Source organism: Musca autumnalis, unplaced genomic scaffold (genome assembly GCF_047663935.1).
Source record: "Musca autumnalis isolate F117 unplaced genomic scaffold, ASM4766393v1 scaffold_1, whole genome shotgun sequence".
Lineage (NCBI taxonomy): Eukaryota > Metazoa > Arthropoda > Insecta > Diptera > Muscidae > Musca > Musca autumnalis.
Window position 1 is genome coordinate 23,793,633 of NW_027411644.1, and position 18,466 is coordinate 23,812,098.

The 18,466-nt window shown below is 33.8% G+C and overlaps 1 protein-coding gene across 6 annotated transcripts in view; it reads right to left on the reverse strand.

Annotated features, from left to right (window-relative positions):
* The window catches only part of LOC141394983 (uncharacterized), a 177,062-nt gene that overhangs the window by 149,354 nt on the left and 9,242 nt on the right, over window positions 1-18,466 (reverse strand). For 3 of the 6 annotated variants that reach the window (XR_012410528.1, XM_073970259.1, XM_073970247.1), the window contains exon 1: window positions 14,138-14,769. The exons of 2 other annotated variants lie outside the window; for them this stretch is intronic. Coding sequence is in view for 3 of the 4 variants with exons in the window: in XM_073970259.1 (XP_073826360.1) it covers window positions 14,138-14,140 (3 nt within the window). In the remaining variant the exon portion in view is untranslated. Of the gene's footprint in view, window positions 1-14,137; window positions 14,771-18,466 lie in introns of those variants that run through there. One more of the 6 variants, XM_073970265.1, reaches the window with a different exon arrangement.

The following is an 18,466-nucleotide window of genomic DNA, read 5'->3' on the forward strand; positions in this document are numbered from 1 at the left end:
AGGTATACAAAATTACACAAAACATTATTGTTGTTGTTAAATATAACAATGAACACTCAGAAATTTGAGCTATAATTTATAGAAGTCATTTAAAAATTAAATTACGAATAATGACAAAATATAAAAGGTGTGAATCATACTTTTAGGAGCAGCTTTTGGTAGATAATAAATGCTACCTAGTCACTAATAAAAAACCAAAAACGCCTTACAAGAGTTATAATTGAGGAACAGACCAGACCTATCAAAGATTGCTCAAAAGTGTCTGTAACATCCGTTAAAGTAACCATAAAAAATTTTTTTCTTCTGTGGATCTGCTGAAAATAAAACGAAAGTGAAGGGGCCATCTACTCTATAGTGGACGACCCAAAGGGCCATCTACACTATAGTAGACAACCCCAGGGGCCATCTACTCTGCAGTAGACGACCACAGGGGCCATCTGCTCTGTAGTAGACGACCGCAGAGGCCATCTCCTCTATAGTAGACGACAGCAGGGGTCATCTACTCTATAGTAGACGACGGCAGGGGCCATCTACTCTATAGTAGACGACCACAGGGGCTATCTACTCTGTAGTAAACGACCGCAGGGACCATCTACTCTATAGTAGACGACCGCAGGGGCCATCTACTCTATAGTAGACGACAGCAGGGGTCATCTACTCTATAGTAGACGACGGCAGGGGCCATCTACTCTATAGTAGACGACCACAGGGGCTATCTACTCTGTAGTAAACGACCGCAGGGGCCATCTACTCTATAGTAGACGACCCCAGGGGCCATCTACTCTATAGTAGACGACCCCAGGGGCCATCTACTCTATAGCAGACGACCCCAGGGGCCATCTACTCTATAGTAGACGACCCCAGGGGCCATCTACTCTATAGTAGACGACACCAGGGGCCATCTACTCTATAGTAGACGACACCAGGGGCCATCTACTCTATAGTAGACGACACCAGGGGCCATATACTATAGAGTAGACGACCCCAGGGGCCATCTAGTCTATAGTAGACGATGCCAGGGTCCATCTACTCTATAGTAGACGACAGCAGGGACCATCTACTCTATAGTAGACGACCCCAGGGACCATCTACTCTATAGTGGACGACCCAAGGGGTTATTTATTCTATAGTAGATGACACCAGGGTGCCACCGTGGTGCAATGGTATGCACGCCCGCCTTGCACGCAGAAGGTCGGGGGTTTGATTCCTCGGCCAAGCAACATCAAACATTTTTCAACGGTGGCAAAATACCCCTCAGTAATGTTGGCGACATTTCCTGAGTATTTCAGCCTTGAAAAACTTCTCCACAAGTGGTTTCTTAAGACACGCCGTTCGGACTCGGCGATAAACAGTAGGTCCCATATCATTGAGCTAAATATGAATCGGGGTGCACTCATTGATATGAGAGAAGTCTCCCTTGTCCCGTATGGGATGTTGTGGAACAATGTTTTTTTTTTTTGTAGATGACACAAGGGGCTATTTATTCTATAGTAGATGACACTACGGGCCATCTACTCTATAGCAGACGACCCCGAGGGCCATATACTATAGTTTTTAGAGTCATGCTCTGAGGTTATTTAGCTGTCACCAAAACCAACTGATCCTTGAAATCATAAAACCAGAATAACCTTTAATTCTAAATTTAATGCACGTTTTATTTTTTGTTTACTTTGTTACGACCTTCTTATTAAGTTTAGCGTTTCTTTATAACGGATATCCCAGCTGCTATCATTTGTGGCTGACTGACAGACAGGAAGCTTCAATTGTTAAAATACTCATAAAAAGTTAATGAAATCCTTCCTTTTCATGGTTCAATGGAGCGCTAAGCAACGCAAAAATTAAAAGAAGAAAAAGTAATTCAAAGCAGCATTGACACGCTTACAGACACGCTCATTGATAAGATTTTCAATACATACAAATCAACAACCAAACAAGAATATCTAATCGCTGTATCACTATTTGTATACGTTTTATTGTTAGATTTTTAACGTTTAGATTTTTTTTGCTATGCAAGAAAATGAAAAAAAAATTAAAATCATCGATTTTATTACCTTTTCAATAAAGTAAAAAGTAAAAAAAAGTAAACTTTAATGGAAGTTTGTTGCTTATACAGTGGCCAAAGTTATGTTTTGAAAAAAAAAAAAAATAGTGAGCCGTAAAGCAACAATTAGAAGTGGTGTCTTTAAAAAAGGATGAAAATTAAAAGCAAAAGTAATGAATCCCAAAAAATCTTAAAGCTGACTGTATGTCCAACTAACATTGTCCATAGTATCTCCTGTGACGAATACGTTGTACCTATACTCATACCCCACATATCAAAATGATCCCCTGTGGTGAATACGCTATGACAATATGTATACGCTACTTACGCTGTGTGGATATAATGTGATGGTCAACATTTTATGGTATTGAAAACGAAACAATTTTTATAATTCGGAGGTTGTGTAGAGGAAAGGTGAATGGAAAACACGCCTAGAAAATATTCTAAAAAAAACTCACCTAACGAATATTCTTATAAAATACAAGACTAAAAATATTCGTAAAAAATTAACACCTAACGAATATTCTTAGAAAAATCCACACCTAAAAATATTCTTAAACATCCACGCCTAAAAATATTCTTAAAAAATCCAAGCCAAAAAATATTCCTAAAAAAATCCACGCCTACAAATATTCTTAAAAAATCCACGGCTAAAAATCATTCTTAAAAATCCACATCTAAAAATATTCCTAAAAAAATCCACGCCTAAAAATATTCTTAAAAAATCCACGCCTAAAAAATATTCTTAAAAAATCCACGCTTAAATAAATATTCTGAAAAAATCCATGCTGGAAAAATATTCTTAAAAAATCTACGCTACAAATATTCACACTTAAAATATCCTTAAAAAATCCGAACTTAAAAATATTCTTAAACATCCAGGATAAAAATATTTTTAAAAAATCAAAACTTAAGAATATTCTTAAAAAATCCACGCCTAAAAAATATTCTTAAAAAATCCACGCCTAAAAAATATTCTTAAAAAATCCACGCCTAAAAAATATTCTTAAAAAATCCACGCCTAAAAAATATTCTTTAAAAATCCACTCCTAAAAATATTCTTAAAAAATCCACGCCTAAAAAATATTCTTAAAAAATCCACGCCTAAAAAATATTCTTAAAAAATCCACGCCTAAAAAATATTCTTAAAAAATCCACTCCTAAAAATATTGTTAAAAAAATCCACACCTAAAAAATATTCTTTAAAAATCCACGCCTAAAAATATTCTTTAAAAATCCACGCCTAAAAATATTCTTTAAAAATCCACGCCTAAAAAATATTCTTTAAAAATCCACTCCTAAAAATATTCTTTAAAAATCCACGTCTAAAAAATATTCTTTAAAAATCCACGTCTAAAAAATATTCTTTAAAAATCCACGCCTAAAAAATATTCTTTAAAAATCCACGTCTAAAAAATATTCTTTAAAAATCCACGCCTAAAAAATATTCTTTAAAAATCCACGCCTAAAAAATATTCTTTAAAAATCCACGCCTAAAAATATTCTTTAAAAATCCACGCCTAAAAAATATTCTTTAAAAATCCACGCCTAAAAAATATTCTTTAAAAATCCACGCCTAAAAAATATTCTTTAAAAATCCACGCCTAAAAAATATTCTTTAAAAATCCACGCCTAAAAAATATTCTTTAAAAATCCACGCCTAAAAATATTCTTTAAAAATCCACGCCTAAAAAATATTCTTTAAAAATCCACGCCTAAAAAATATTCTTTAAAAATCCACGCCTAAAAAATATTCTTAAAAAATCCACGCCTAAAAAATATTCTTAAAAAATCCACGCCTAAAAAATATTCTTAAAAAATCCACGCCTAAAAAATATTCTTAAAAAATCCACGCCTAAAAAATATTCTTTAAAAATCCACGCCTAAAAAATATGATTTAAAAAATCCACTCCTAAAAATATGATTTAAAAAATCCACTCCTAAAAATATTCTTAAAAAATCCACGCCTAAAAATATTCTTAAAAAATACAGGCCTAGAAAATAATTTTAAAAAATCCACGCCTAAAAAATATTCTTAAAAAATCCACGCCTAAAAAATATTCTTAAAAAATCCACGCCTAAAAAATATTCTTAAAAAATCCACGCCTAAAAATATTCTTAAAAAATACAGGCCTAGAAAATAATTTTAAAAAATCCACGCCTAAAAAAAATTCTTAAAAAATACACTCCTAAAAAATATTCTTTAAAAATCCACGCCTAAAAAATATTCTTTAAAAATCCACGCCTAAAAAATATTCTTTAAAAATCCACGCCTAAAAAATATTCTTAAAAAATCCACGCCTAAAAAATATTCTTTAAAAATCCACGCCTAAAAAATATTCTTTAAAAATCCACGCCTAAAAAATATTCTTTAAAAATCCACGCCTAAAAAATATTATTTAAAAATCCACGCCTAAAAAATATTCTTTAAAAATCCACGCCTAAAAAATATTCTTAAAAAATCCACGCCTAAAAAATATTCTTTAAAAATCCACGCCTAAAAAATATTCTTTAAAAATCCACGCCTAAAAAATATTCTTTAAAAATCCACGCCTAAAAAATATTCTTTAAAAATCCACGCCTAAAAAATATTCTTTAAAAATCCACGCCTAAAAAATATTCTTTAAAAATCCACGCCTAAAAAATATTCTTTAAAAATCCACGCCTAAAAAATATTCTTAAAAAATCCACGCCTAAAAAATATTCTTAAAAAATCCACTCCTAAAAATATTGTTAAAAAAATCCACACCTAAAAAATATTCTTTAAAAATCCACGCCTAAAAATATTCTTAACAAATCCACGCCTAAAAAATATTCTTAAAAAATCCACGCCTAAAAAATATTCTTAAAAAATCCACGCCTAAAAAATATTCTTAAAAAATCCACGCCTAAAAAATATTCTTAAAAAATCCACGCCTAAAAAATATTCTTAAAAAATCCACGCCTAAAAAATATTCTTAAAAAATCCACGCCTAAAAAATATTCTTAAAAAATCCACGCCTAAAAAATATTCTTAAAAAATCCACGCCTAAAAAATATTCTTTAAAAATCCACGCCTAAAAAATATGATTTAAAAAATCCACTCCTAAAAATATGATTTAAAAAATCCACTCCTAAAAATATTCTTAAAAAATCCACGCTTAAAAAAAAATACTTAAAAAATCCACGCCTAAAAAAATATTCTTAAAAAATCCACGCCTAAAAAAATATTCTTAAAAAATCCACGCCTAAAAAAATATTCTTAAAAAATCCACGCCTAAAAAAATATTCTTAAAAAATCCACGCCTAAAAAAATATTCTTAAAAAATCCACGCCTAAAAAAATATTCTTAAAAAATCCACGCCTAAAAAAATATTCTTAAAAAATCCACGCCTAAAAAAATATTCTTAAAAAATCCACGCCTAAAAAAATATTCTTAAAAAATCCACGCCTAAAAAAATATTCTTAAGAAATCCACGACTAAAAAAATATTCTTAAGAAATCCACGCCTAAAAAATATTCTTAAAAAACCCACGCCTAAAAAATATTCTTAAAAAATCCACGCCTAAAAAAATATTCTTAAAAAATCCACGCCTAAAAAATATTCTTAAAAAATCCACGCCTAAAAAATATTCTTAAAAAATCCACGCCTAAAAAATATTCTTAAGAAATCCACGCCTAAAAAATATTCTTAAAAAATCCACGCCTAAAAAATATTCTTAAAAAATCCACGCCTAAAAAATATTCTTAAAAAATCCACGCCTAAAAAATATTCTTAAAAAATCCACGCCTAAAAAATATTCTTAAGAAATCCACGCCTAAAAAATATTCTTAAAAAATCCACGCCTAAAAAATATTCTTAAAAAATCCACGCCTAAAAAATATTCTTAAAAAATCCACGCCTAAAAAATATTCTTAAGAAATCCACGCCTAAAAAATATTCTTAAAAAATCCACGCCTAAAAAATATTCTTAAAAAATCCACGCCTAAAAAATATTCTTAAAAAATCCACGCCTAAAAAATATTCTTAAAAAATCCACGCCTAAAAAATATTCTTAAGAAATCCACGCCTAAAAAATATTCTTAAAAAATCCACGCCTAAAAAATATTCTTAAAAAATCCACGCCTAAAAAATATTCTTAAAAAATCCACGCCTAAAAATATTTTCTGAAAAAATTAAGGCCTAAAAAATATTCTTAAAAAATCCACGCCAAAAATATGAAATATGAGAGCGTATGTGTAATGTCGTACCGTATTCGGAACCCTAACGTCTAAGTGCATGAAAATATATTTGAGCGTATGATTACGTAAAGTATTCGTCTAGAGGAGTAGATACCAGGGGATTTTATGACTTCCGCAAAGAAAATGTTTTGCTATTCTTTGTTTTTTTTTCTTTCTTACAACCAGTAACTGATACATTCTGTCGGCCAAGTTTACGTTTTATTGGAAATAAATGTATTTTTTTTTCGTCCTTGTGATTAGTTCTTTAACGTCTTTTTTTCCCTACGGCGTTGTCTCACGCCTTTGGTAATGATCTTAAACGTTGTTGTCAGCTTGTAAATTTTGTATCGATTTCTGATTACAGAAAAAAAAGCAGCTACAGAACTCTGACATTATTCACTAAAGGGACTAAAAGGATATCAAGTTGATGTCATAGAATTGTCCTGTGTAATAGAAGAAAAACAAAAACGAAACAAGAAACCAACATTACATATTGCTAGTAACGTTTGAACCTTTATATGAAAACCCTGTGGATACACTCTGACACACGAATGTAATGATGGGTAATAGAGTACTGTATAGCTTTGGTTTATTTGAACATTTGTAGCAGTTTCTTCCTTCAACTGAGCTCTGCTCTGCTTTTTGTGTTTCAAGTTGTTTGAAATGACTGCTTGGTTTGTTTGCAAAATATTAGCCCCCTAATACTAAGTGACAAACACAGAGAGAGTTAACATATGGGGATGTGAGAGAGAATGATGGGAGGGAGTGTTAGTAGACGTGAGTGCGTATCTTTGTTGTTTGCCATGAGTGTATTCATCCTCTAGCTACTTTCAGTTGTGACGATGCCGATGATGACGTTAAAGCGTGTGTGTACAGTCCTTGAGGATTTGTTTCGTTTCATTTCGTTCGTTTTTGCCATTTTTTTCTGGTTTCTTCCCTATTTTGTGTGTTGCGGTGTTCAGTGGCTATAAGTTGCTCCTTAAACCCTTATTGTCGGCTTCAATTGTTGGCGCCCAACTTATGCGTCCTTCGTCCACCCGGTTAAAGTTCAACAACAACCATATGCCGCTGCAAATATTCCTCCACACAGTAAATAGCTAAGTAGCACAACTGTATATGAAACTCGTCATAGACAGGCTTCACAACACCACCATCACTCCCTCACAAGCAGATGACATGAGTGTTTTTTATGAGTTTGACTAATCGAAAAAACGGAGAGAAAAAAAATACATTATTATGTCTAAAACTTAATGGGAAAAACAAGAAAATAGAAAAATTGTTTGGTATGCATTCAAAGTTGTCTCCTTTCTCCTCCCCGGGGCTTTATTGCTACGCTTGTGGACAAACCATTTCTGCACTCAAACAACTACTTGCACTTGAAGTTTGTTTGACAGAGCGAGATTGTTTTTGAACTTTCTAGAGCTTCTGTAGTTGGTGCATTGTTGTTCCATGCTGACCCTATTTTCCGGGATGAGAAAATAAAAGACTTAACTATTTATGATGTGGCAACAACTGTTTTCGCAATCCCATATTCGTAAATTCACATGTATTCTGTCCATTGTTCAAGGGGAAAAAAGTTTGTGATGTGTTACAGATTATTGAGTTACTTTGACATGTTTACTGGGAGGCGGAAGGAAATTGAAAGAAAATATCACAGAGCGTATAAGTTTTGTCGTAACATATACGCCACAAGAGGTCGTCATACAAATGCATTTGTTATCAAAATGAATAATTTAAATAACCCTTCCAGCTATTAATCGGTCACGAACACGGCATTTTTTCACTAAGCCAATATCAGGCCAATAAGCGTGGACTTTTAAACAAAATTTTTTCATCCAACATCAGGCCAATAAGCGTGGGCTTTTAAACAATATATACATACATTAACATTTCGAACTTATTTTTGTCCTCTTGAAAAATCCCTCTTTGTTATCCTCGCTCCTTCTTAACATCTTCATCTCTTTTATAATTGTACAATTTCAAAACGTTTAATTTTCTTCTTAGAAATAGCATCCTCATCTAACAAAATACCCAAGAATAAACACATGTGTCCTGGCAGGAGCAGGCAGACATCAAGCGCAACAGCAGTCAGCATTCCAACCATCCGAAAGATAGACAGACAAACAACAACATAGGGAGCAAGAGTAGCAATATCAGAAAAGGTATGGTAAATATTTAAAGTAATATAATTAAATTGAAATAATAAAATAACGAACCACGAGCATGGAAGCGAAAAAGGACATAACGAAGGTCAGAATAACGTTGTTGAACAGATGCCTTCCTTTCTGTTTGCCTGGCTGACGGAGACTAGAAACCTGCTTGGTGTAAACAGAAGAATACCAGCAACGGTCATTTGAAATACCTTGAAATTGTAAGTGTGTTTGTTTGATTCCTCTTTCATTCGCTTTTTTATTCTAAGCTTATTGTTGTTTACATTTGTTGAGTGTTTACATTGCGTGCCTTGTAAATGTTAGTTGTAGTGGTTACAGTTTAAAGACATTTTCTAGGAACAAAGCAAGGTATTCAAAGAAGTTAACTTATAAGGTTTTTGCTGTTAAGAAGACAAGTCAAGAATCTATTTACAATATCCGTTCTAATATCTGACTCTTGTATAAGGTTGCGAATAAGTAACGACAACACTTATACGCTCTATAGCTATTGGTTGATCTAAAGAGCTTGCAATGGTTGAACAAATAGTTTTAAACTCCACGCTTATTGCTTTGAGGATTATTGAAAAATATTTATTTTTAAATTCACCCTTATGTTCTGAGGATGGTTGAAAAATATTTATTTTTTTAAATTGACGCTAATTGCTCTAAGGAAGACGAAAAAAATATTTTTTTAATCCACGCTTATTGCTCTGAAGATGGTTGGAAATATATATTTCAAAATCTTTTCTTTCTACTTTTCTTTTTATCCACGCTTATTGTTGTGAGGATGGTTGAAAAAATATTTTTTTTTTTAAATCCATTGCTGTGAGGATGGCTGAAAAATATTATATTGAAAGTCTGACGATGATTGAAAAAATATTTTTTTAAACCCACGCTTAATGCTCTGAGGATGGTTGAAAAAATATTTTTTTTTAAACCCACGCTTATTGCTCTGATGACGATTGAGGAAATATTCGTTAAAAATCCACGCTTATAGGACACACAAATCGATGCTTATTGCTCTGACGATGATTGAACAAATTATTGTTTTAAACCCACGCTTATTGTTCTGAGGATGGTTGAACAAATATTCGTTAAAAATCCACGCTTATTGTTCTGAGGATGGTTGAAGAAAATGTTCGTTTAAAATCCACGCTTATAGCTCTGAGGATGGTTGAAAAAATATTTTGTTTAAAGTGCACGGCCCACAAATAGACACTTATTGCTCTGAGAATGGTTGAAAAACATTCCTTAAAATCCAGGTTTATTGTTCTGAGGATGGTTGAAAAAATATATTTTTTTTAAATCCACGCTTATTGCACTGAGGATGGTTGAAAAAATATTTTTATTTAAATCCACGCTTATTGCTGTGTGATGGTTGAAAAAATCCACTCTAACTGCTCTACCTCATATTCCTTCTAAGTTAAATTTTTTTTTGTTATGGTTTTTGTCTCTCAGTATATTTGCAAAGTAATCATGGAAATGTTCTGCAAATTTTTCCAAATAACTTTAATTAACTTTTTTGGTTTGTAATTAAGCCCTCCTCTCTTTTCGCTATTACAGTTTTTTTTCCTGAGATCTTTTCCTCCGTTTCTGAGTAGTTAGTGAGTCTTCATGTGGAAATTAATTTCTGTTTGTATTTGTAATTATTTTCGTTCTGTCACTTGCTGTGTATGACTGGCTGGTTGGCAGCGTTTATCTGTCTGTCTGTTTGTAGGTTTTTGTATTTTTAATTTCCGTTTTCAAAGTTGAGGGCGGAATATAATTTTTTAATTAAAAATATAAATAAAACAAACTGTAAAATGAAGAAAATAATACAAAAGTATGGAAAAGTGATTAACTTCCAGGGCTTGAATTGGACAACTATGTAACTGCATAGTAGAAAAAAACATGAGCAGCATAGCCAAAAATTGAAGTTTCTCTAATATAAAAAAATGTTTATGGGTCATAGTGCGTATAAATATTGGCATAATGTGTACGTCACTATGGCCATTTGATGCCACATTATCAAGAAGGCCACAAAACTTGCGTTTTTTTTTAAAGAAGAACAAACAAGTAAAAAAGAATTAGTCAGTCAGACAGAGATATACATACCCTCAGTCTGTGTATATTGAAACAATTGGTTCCCAAAATACGTATGTATTTAGGGGGTTTTAAACATTTTGGGCGTTTGAACCGACAAAAATGTTGATAAGGATTAAATATCAAACGTTTTCCGGAGGAGACACTAAAAGGAATGGATCGACATTGACCGTTATGGAAGTGGATCTCCAGCCACAACATATGGTGTCATAGGGGTTTTTACACCCTTCGGGCTGTTTGCTCAAGAAGTATGGACTTGCCCCTGAAAAAAACTTTTACCATCGTAATTGAGGCAGCGAATGCAAGCTGCTTCAACAAAAATCAAAATGATTCGATATCAGGTTTTAAAGTGAACTTATCCGAAATTTTGTGTGGGAGGCACCGGATGGAGTGGACATATATAGTCCATATTTAAACCTGGTCTATATCTGGTAGATATATTAGGATGTGTAAAGTATGGACCAATTCGGTCACTCCCTTCAAGAGTTACCGTAGGAACAATTTTTCCGAACATTTTTGAACTTTTGTGGGGGAGGTTCCTGAGGGAGTGGACAGATATTGCTTATCTTCGAACTTAAACTATGTTTGGACAAAATATTACTAAGGCCAAATTTTGGACCGAATCGGCAGATCCGTTCTAGAGTTATCTTGCGTTCCAACCACCTCACACGGTGTCAAAGGGGTTTTTTGCTACTGCTCGTATGGAGGGCAGTGAATACAAGTTGCTAAAACAAGAATCAGAGCGATTCGAGAGGTGGCACTAAACTGAAGTTTTCCGAAATTTTGTGTGGGAGGTACCCGAAGGAGTGGGCCGATTGAGTCTATTTTGAAACATTATCTAAGACTGGTACACTTCCTTCAAGTGTTATCGTGCGCACAAAATTTCCGAACATTTTCGAAATTATACTTATACTAAGTTTGGGCAAAATATTACGAAAGCCAAAATTTGAACCGAATCGGCTTATCCGTTCGATAGTTATCGTGCGCACCAGCCAGCCAGACAGACAGACGGACGGACATTGCTCAATCGACTCCAAATTGTCTGAAACACATTTCGTCCAAACATACTTGGGGTCTAAAACCATTATTTCGATGAGGCACATTTTGCCCGTATGAAAGTGTATATACCCTCGTTAGCATAAATGCTGAGGGTATAAAAATGTTATTGGGTCATAGTGCGTATAAATATTGGCATAATGTGTAAGTCACTATGGCCATTTGAGGCTACATTATTAAGAAGGCCACAAGACTTGGATTTTTTAAAGAAGGACAAAAAACGGAATTTTTTAACGATTTTTAGCTGGACCTAAGAAGGACGAAACGTGGGTTTTTTAAAGATTTTTAGCTGCAACCAAGAAGGCCATAAAACGTGAATTTTTTTTAAAGATTTTTAGCTGTAACCGATAATGCCGCAAAACGTGGATTTTTTAAAGGTTTTTAGCTGGACCTAAAGAGGCTACGAAACATGATTTTTTTAAAGATTTTTAGCTCAGCCGATTTTTTAAAGATTGTTAGCTGAACCAAAGAAGAACACTAATCGAGGATTTTTTAAAGATTTTAAGCTGGACCAAAGAAGCACACTAAGCGTGGATTTTTAAAAGATTTTAGCTGTACCAAAGAAGGATTTTTAAAGATTTTTATTCGGACCTAAAGAGGAAAACGAATGTGGATTTTTATAAAGATTTTTAGCTGCAACCAAGAAGGCCACAAAGCGTGGATTTTTTAAAGATTTTTAGCTGGAACCAAAAAGGTCACAAAACGTGGATTTTTTAAAGATTTTTAGCTGCAACCAAAAAGGTTACAAAACGTGGATTTTTAAAGATTTTTAGTTGCACCCAAGAAGGTCACAAAACGTGGATTTTTTAAAGATTTTTTAGCTGTACCCAAAAAGGCCACAGAACGTGGATTTTTTAAAGATTTTTTAGCTGTACCCCAAAAAGGCCACAAAACGTGGATTTTTTAAAGATTTTTTAGCTGTACCCCAAAAAGGCCACAAAACGTGGATTTTTTTTAAAGGTTTTTAGCTACAACCAAAAAGGTCACAAAACGTGGATTTTTTAAAAATAATTATCTGCAACCAAGAAAGCCACAAAACGTGGATTTTTTAAAAAAATTAACTGCAACCAAGAAGGCCACAAAACGTGGATTTTTTAAAAAAATGTAGCTGCAACCAAGTAGGCCACAAAACGTGGATTTAAAAAAAAAAAATTAGCTGCAACCAAGAAGGCCACAAAACGTGGTGTTTTTTTTTTTAAATTTTTTGCTGCAACCAAGATGGCCAGAAAACGTGGATCTTTTAAAAAAATTAAGCTGCAAACAAGAAGGCAACAAAACGTGGATTTTTTTAAGATTTTTTTCCGCAACCAAGGAGGCCAGAAAACGTGGATTTTTTAAAAAAATTTAGCTGCAACCAAGAAGGCCACAAAACGTAGATTTTTTTAAGATTTTGTGCTGCCACCAAGAAGGCCACAAACGTGGATTTTTTTAAAGATTTTTAGCTGCAACCAAGAAGGCCAGAAAACGTGGATTTTTTTTAAGATTTTTTGCTGCAACCAACAACGCCACAAAACGGGGATCTTTTAAAGTTTTTTTTTTTAGCTGCAACCAAAAAGTTCACAAAACGTGGATTTTTTAAAGATTTTTAGCTGCAATCAAGAAGTCCACAAAACGTGGTTTTTTTAAAGATTTGTAGCTGCAATCAAGAGGCCTTAAAACGTGGATTTTTTAAAGATTTTTAGCTGCAACCAAGAAGGCCACAAAACGTGGATTTTTTAAAGATTTGTAGCTGCAATCAAGAGGCCTTAAAACGTGGATTTTTTAAATATTTTTATCTGCGACCAAAAAGGCCACTTAATGTGGATTTTTTAAAGATTTTAAGCTGCAACCAAAAAGGCCACAAAACGTGTTTTTTTAAGATTTTTTAGCCGCAACCAAGAAGGACAATAAATGTGGATTTTTTAACGATTTTTGCTGCAACCAGGAAGGACAATAAATGTGGATTTTTTTTAACGATTTTTGCTGCAACCAGGAACGACAATAAACGTGTTTTTTTTTATTTTTAGCTGCAACCAAGAAGGATTTTTTAACGTGGATTTTTTAAAAAAATGTTAGCTGCAACCAAGAAGTACAATGAACGTTGATATATCAATACATTTATGTACCGCTTTTAAGAATTCTGTATCATCTACGCCAAGTAGTTCTAACTCCTAATGGCTAAATACCAATTTTTCAATGTTAAAATATCAATGAATCTTCAGCAGACCAACAATTTTGTTTTATAAATAAAAAATCCTCCAACATATGTCCAGCCCATATTTTATTATTATTCCGCCCAATCTACCGAAAAACAATGCCAAGACCTCAATATGACCATTATTTTGACCAAAACAAAAAACCGTTTTAGTTTTGAGTTCCTTTTCCTTTGTTCTTTTTCCACTCTGTTTTGTTGTGAAAAGCATTTTAAAGCAATTCTAGGCAGTTTAGCAAAGTTGTATTTTTTATTTTTCCCCTAGAACAAAAATTATAATCAACAACAACAGCAGCAACAAAACTTAAAGATAAATAGGCATAAAAGGAAAACCTTTTTATTGTTTTTCAGCTATGCCTGTGGTGGCCAAAATGCCATTCTCTGATTTTTTGTTGACAGAGAGAGGTTCTTAATTACCATTAAATGTTTGTTTCCCACGACTTAACAGCAGCAGCAGCAGTGGCAGCAACTGACGACAAACGACGGCAAGTGATGGTGACGGTGGTGATGATGGTGGTAATTTCACCAAAACAGCTACTTGGATTCTTAAGTTACTGACGACGACAAAGATGAAAACCTGATGCTGAATAACACATTAGTTTCGGATGCTGGTAGCGTTGTATTTGGGTTATTAACGAATTTCTAGGTGTACCACCGACAAATTCAAAAAAGAAATTGCGCGCAATTTTTTTTAATTATTCACAAGGCAACAAGGTCACCAACAACAACAATAAGTAATTATTTATTCCACTAACATGGGGTTACAAACGAAAGAACAGATCTTAACTTGGCCATTGAGTGGCTGTTGTTGTACACACATGCACAAAGTATTTATAGTTGTCCCAGTGCCCAGAAACGCCCGGGAACCAAACGCATTTTAACACACACTTTAATGCTGGGGACGGAGACGTAGTGAACACATACACGCAAACTCACATTTGGTCTTCTTCTTTCAGCAACAGACCTTTAACTCTTTTCAATTTGCAACTCGGAAGTAGTAGCTTTATTTCCCGCTGTCACTACTGAGGATAACCAAACAAATCCTGCCTCCTTTTTTCAACAACAAAATTAAATCACAAATATTATTCTTGCACTCCATTCCTAGTAGAGCAGCTTATTTTTTATTTTGGATTTGTTTACCGAACGCACAATGACGAGCAACGGAACGGATACGAAACGTACCACGATACTCACAGCTTCCACGGACAGAAAATAACTAAAAACTGAACTGAAATGTGAGTCGTTGTGACCAGAATGATGTTCCATCGTTTGTTGATGTTTGCTATGTCAGGTGAGGGAGGGAACGGTTTGCTGGCAACAACTCCTTGTCAAGGATGTTGGCCATGCAACTCAAACATGTTACACGGGTTGAAGGAAACAGTGGGCAGCCTAAGGGGGATTTTTTTAGAGATTTTTTTGTGGACTCCAGTTGGATAACAAATGTGGACTTTATAAGGATTTTTAGCTGAACCGAAAAAGGATTACAAATGCGGAATTCTTAATATTTTTAGGTGGACCCAAGAAGGACAACAAATGTCGAATTTTTAAGAATGTTTAGCTGGGCCCAAGAAGGGCAACATATGTGGAATATATAAAGATTTTTAGGTGCAACCAAAAAGGACAATAAACGTGGATATTTTTAAAGAGTTTAGGTGGACCCAAGAAGGACAATACATTTGATTTTTTCAAGGACTTTTAGTTAGGTACAAGAAGGGCAACAAATGTAGAATTTACAAAGATTTTTAGGTGTACCTAAGAAGGACAATAAACGAGGATTTTTTTAAAGATTTTTTTATCTGCAACCTGGACGGATAATAACGTGGATTTTTTAAAGATTTTTGGATGAACCCAAGAAGGGCAATTAACATGGATTTGTTAAAGATTTTTTGGTGGACCTGATAAGGACAATAAACGAGGATTTTTCAAAGAATTTTTGGTGGATCCAAAAAGGACAATAAACGTGGATTTTTAAAGATTTTTAGCTGCAGCCAAGAAGTACACTAAGCGTGGATTTTTTAAAGATTTTTTGCTACAGCCAAGAAGTACACTAAGCGTGGATTTTTTAAAGATTTTTTGCTACAGCCAAGAAGTACACTAAGCACGGATTTTTTGCTACAGCCAAGAAGTACACTAAGCGTGGATTTTTTAAAGATTTTTTGCTACAGCCAAGAAGTACACTAAGCGTGGATTTTTTGCTACAGCCAAGAAGTACACTAAGCGTGGATTTTTTAAAGATTCTTTGCTACAGCCAAGAAGTACACTAAGCGTGGATTTTTTAAAGATTCTTTGCTACAGCCAAGAAGTACACTAAGCGTGGATTTTTTGCTACAGCCAAGAAGTACACTAAGCGTGGATTTTTTAAAGATTTTTTGCTACAGCCAAGAAGTACACTAAGCGTGGGTTTTTTAGTGATTTTTAGCTGCAGCCAAGAAGTACACTAAGCGTGGATTTTTTTAAAGATTTTTAGCTGCAGCCAAGAAGAAGCCAAGAAGCGTGGATTTTTTTAAAGATTTTTAGTTGCAGCATAGAAGTACACCAAGCGTAGATTTTTTTAAATATTTTTAGTTGCAGCCAAGAAGTACACCAAGCGTGGATTTTTTTAAAGATTTTTAGTTGCAGCCAAGAAGTACACAAAGCGTGGATTTTTTAAAGATTTTTAGCTGCAGCCAAGATGTACAATAAGTGTGGATTTTTTAAAGATTTTTAGCTGCAGCCAAGATGTACAATAAGCGTGGATTTTTTAAAGATTTTTTGCTACAGCCAAGAAGTACACTTAGCGTGGATTTTTTAAAGATTTTTTGCTACAGCAAGAAGTACACTAAGGGTGGATTTTTTAAAGATTTTTTGCTACAGCCAAGAAGTACACTAAGCGTGGATTTTTTAAAGATTTTTTGCTACAGCCAAGAAGTACACTAAGCGTGGATTTTTTAAAGATTTTTTGCTACAGCCAAGAAGTACACTAAGGGTGGATTTTTTTAAAGATTTTTTGCTACAGCCAAGAAGTACACTAAGGGTGGATTTTTTAAAGATTTTTTGCTGCAGCCAAGAAGTACACTAAGCGTGGATTTTTTAAAGATTTTTTGCTGCAGCCAAGAAGTACACTAAGCGTGGATTTTTTAAAGATTTTTTGCTGCAGCCAAGAAGTACACTAAGCGTGGATTTTTTAAAGATTTTTTGCTGCAGCCAAGAAGTACACTAAGCGTGGATTTTTTAAAGATTTTTTGCTGCAGCCAAGAAGTACACTAAGCGTGGATTTTTTAAAGATTTTTTTGCTGCAGCCAAGAAGTACACTAAGCGTGGATTTTTTAAAGATTTTTTGCTGCAGCCAAGAAGTACACTAAGCGTGGATTTTTTAAAGATTTTTTGCTGCAGCCAAGAAGTACACTAAGCGTGGATTTTTCAAAGATTTTTTGCTGCAGCCAAGAAGTACACTAAGCGTGGATTTTTTAAAGATTTTTTGCTGCAGCCAAGAAGTACACTAAGCGTGGATTTTTTAAAGATTTTTTGCTGCAGCCAAGAAGTACACTAAGCGTGGATTTTTTAAAGATTTTTAATTGTACCCAAGAAGTACACAAAGCGTGGATTTTTTAACGATTTTTAATTGTACCCAAGAAGTACACTAAGCGTGGATTTTTTAACGATTTTTAATTGTACCCAAGAAGTACACTAAGCGTGGATTTTTTAACGGTTTTTAGTTGCAGCGAAGAAGTACACCAAGCGTGGATTTTTTAAAGATTTTTAGAAGGACAATAAACGTACATTTTTTTTTGAATATTTTTTGGTGGACCTAAAAAGGACAATAAACGTAAATTTTTTTAAAGATTTTTTGGTGGACCTAAAAAGGACAATAAACTTGTTTTTTTTACAGATTTGTAGGTGGACCCAAGAAGGACAAGAAATGTGGAATTTTCAAATATTTTTTGGGGGAATCCAAGAAGGAAAACAACTGTGAAATTTTCAAAGATTTTTAGGTGGACCCAAGAAGGACAACAAATATGGCATTTTTACATAGCTTTTTTAAAGAGTTTGGCTGCTCCTAAGGATAATGAAGGTGGAATTTAACGTTTGTTTTTTAAAGATTTTTTTGGTGGACCCAAGAATGACAATAAACTTGATTCTTTTTTTTTAATGAGCCTACTAATGTAGCTTATTTTATGATATCAAACCTTCAACCTTTATTATCTACTATGTTTGACTGTCTCCTCCAACCAATACGACCCCACTCAACAAGTTCGACACAACTTCATTCATTCACACAACAACATTCGAGCTTGTCTCACTTTCACTATTCAGAAATGGTTCGAGAGGGGACAGCCAACAACACATTTGTTCAGGGATTTCTTTGTTTGATGAAGCAATTCCATAGAAACTCTGTTGATGTTCTGCGTAACACAATCGAACCATTGTTATGGTGTTGTCCTCTGCAATGCAGTGGCATTGAAGGACAAGAAGAACAACAGCAGCAGTAAAAACGAAAAAGCTTTGTTACATGCCAAGTTGTTGTTATGAACGACGTCATAGCATGTTGTGTGAAGTATGTCTTCAATCTTATGGTGTTGCTGGATGGATTGTTAGATGAGTGGATGTTTTGGTGTGTGCGTGTGTTTGTGCGAATAATGGCTAGAATACATCTTCTATTTGTCGCGTTTTTTGCCCATAAAAGTTAAGTTCTGTCCAAGCATGTGAAAAACACAAATCTAAAGGGTTTTTATGAACGTTTCCTGTTGTCTTTTTTAAGATTTTTTA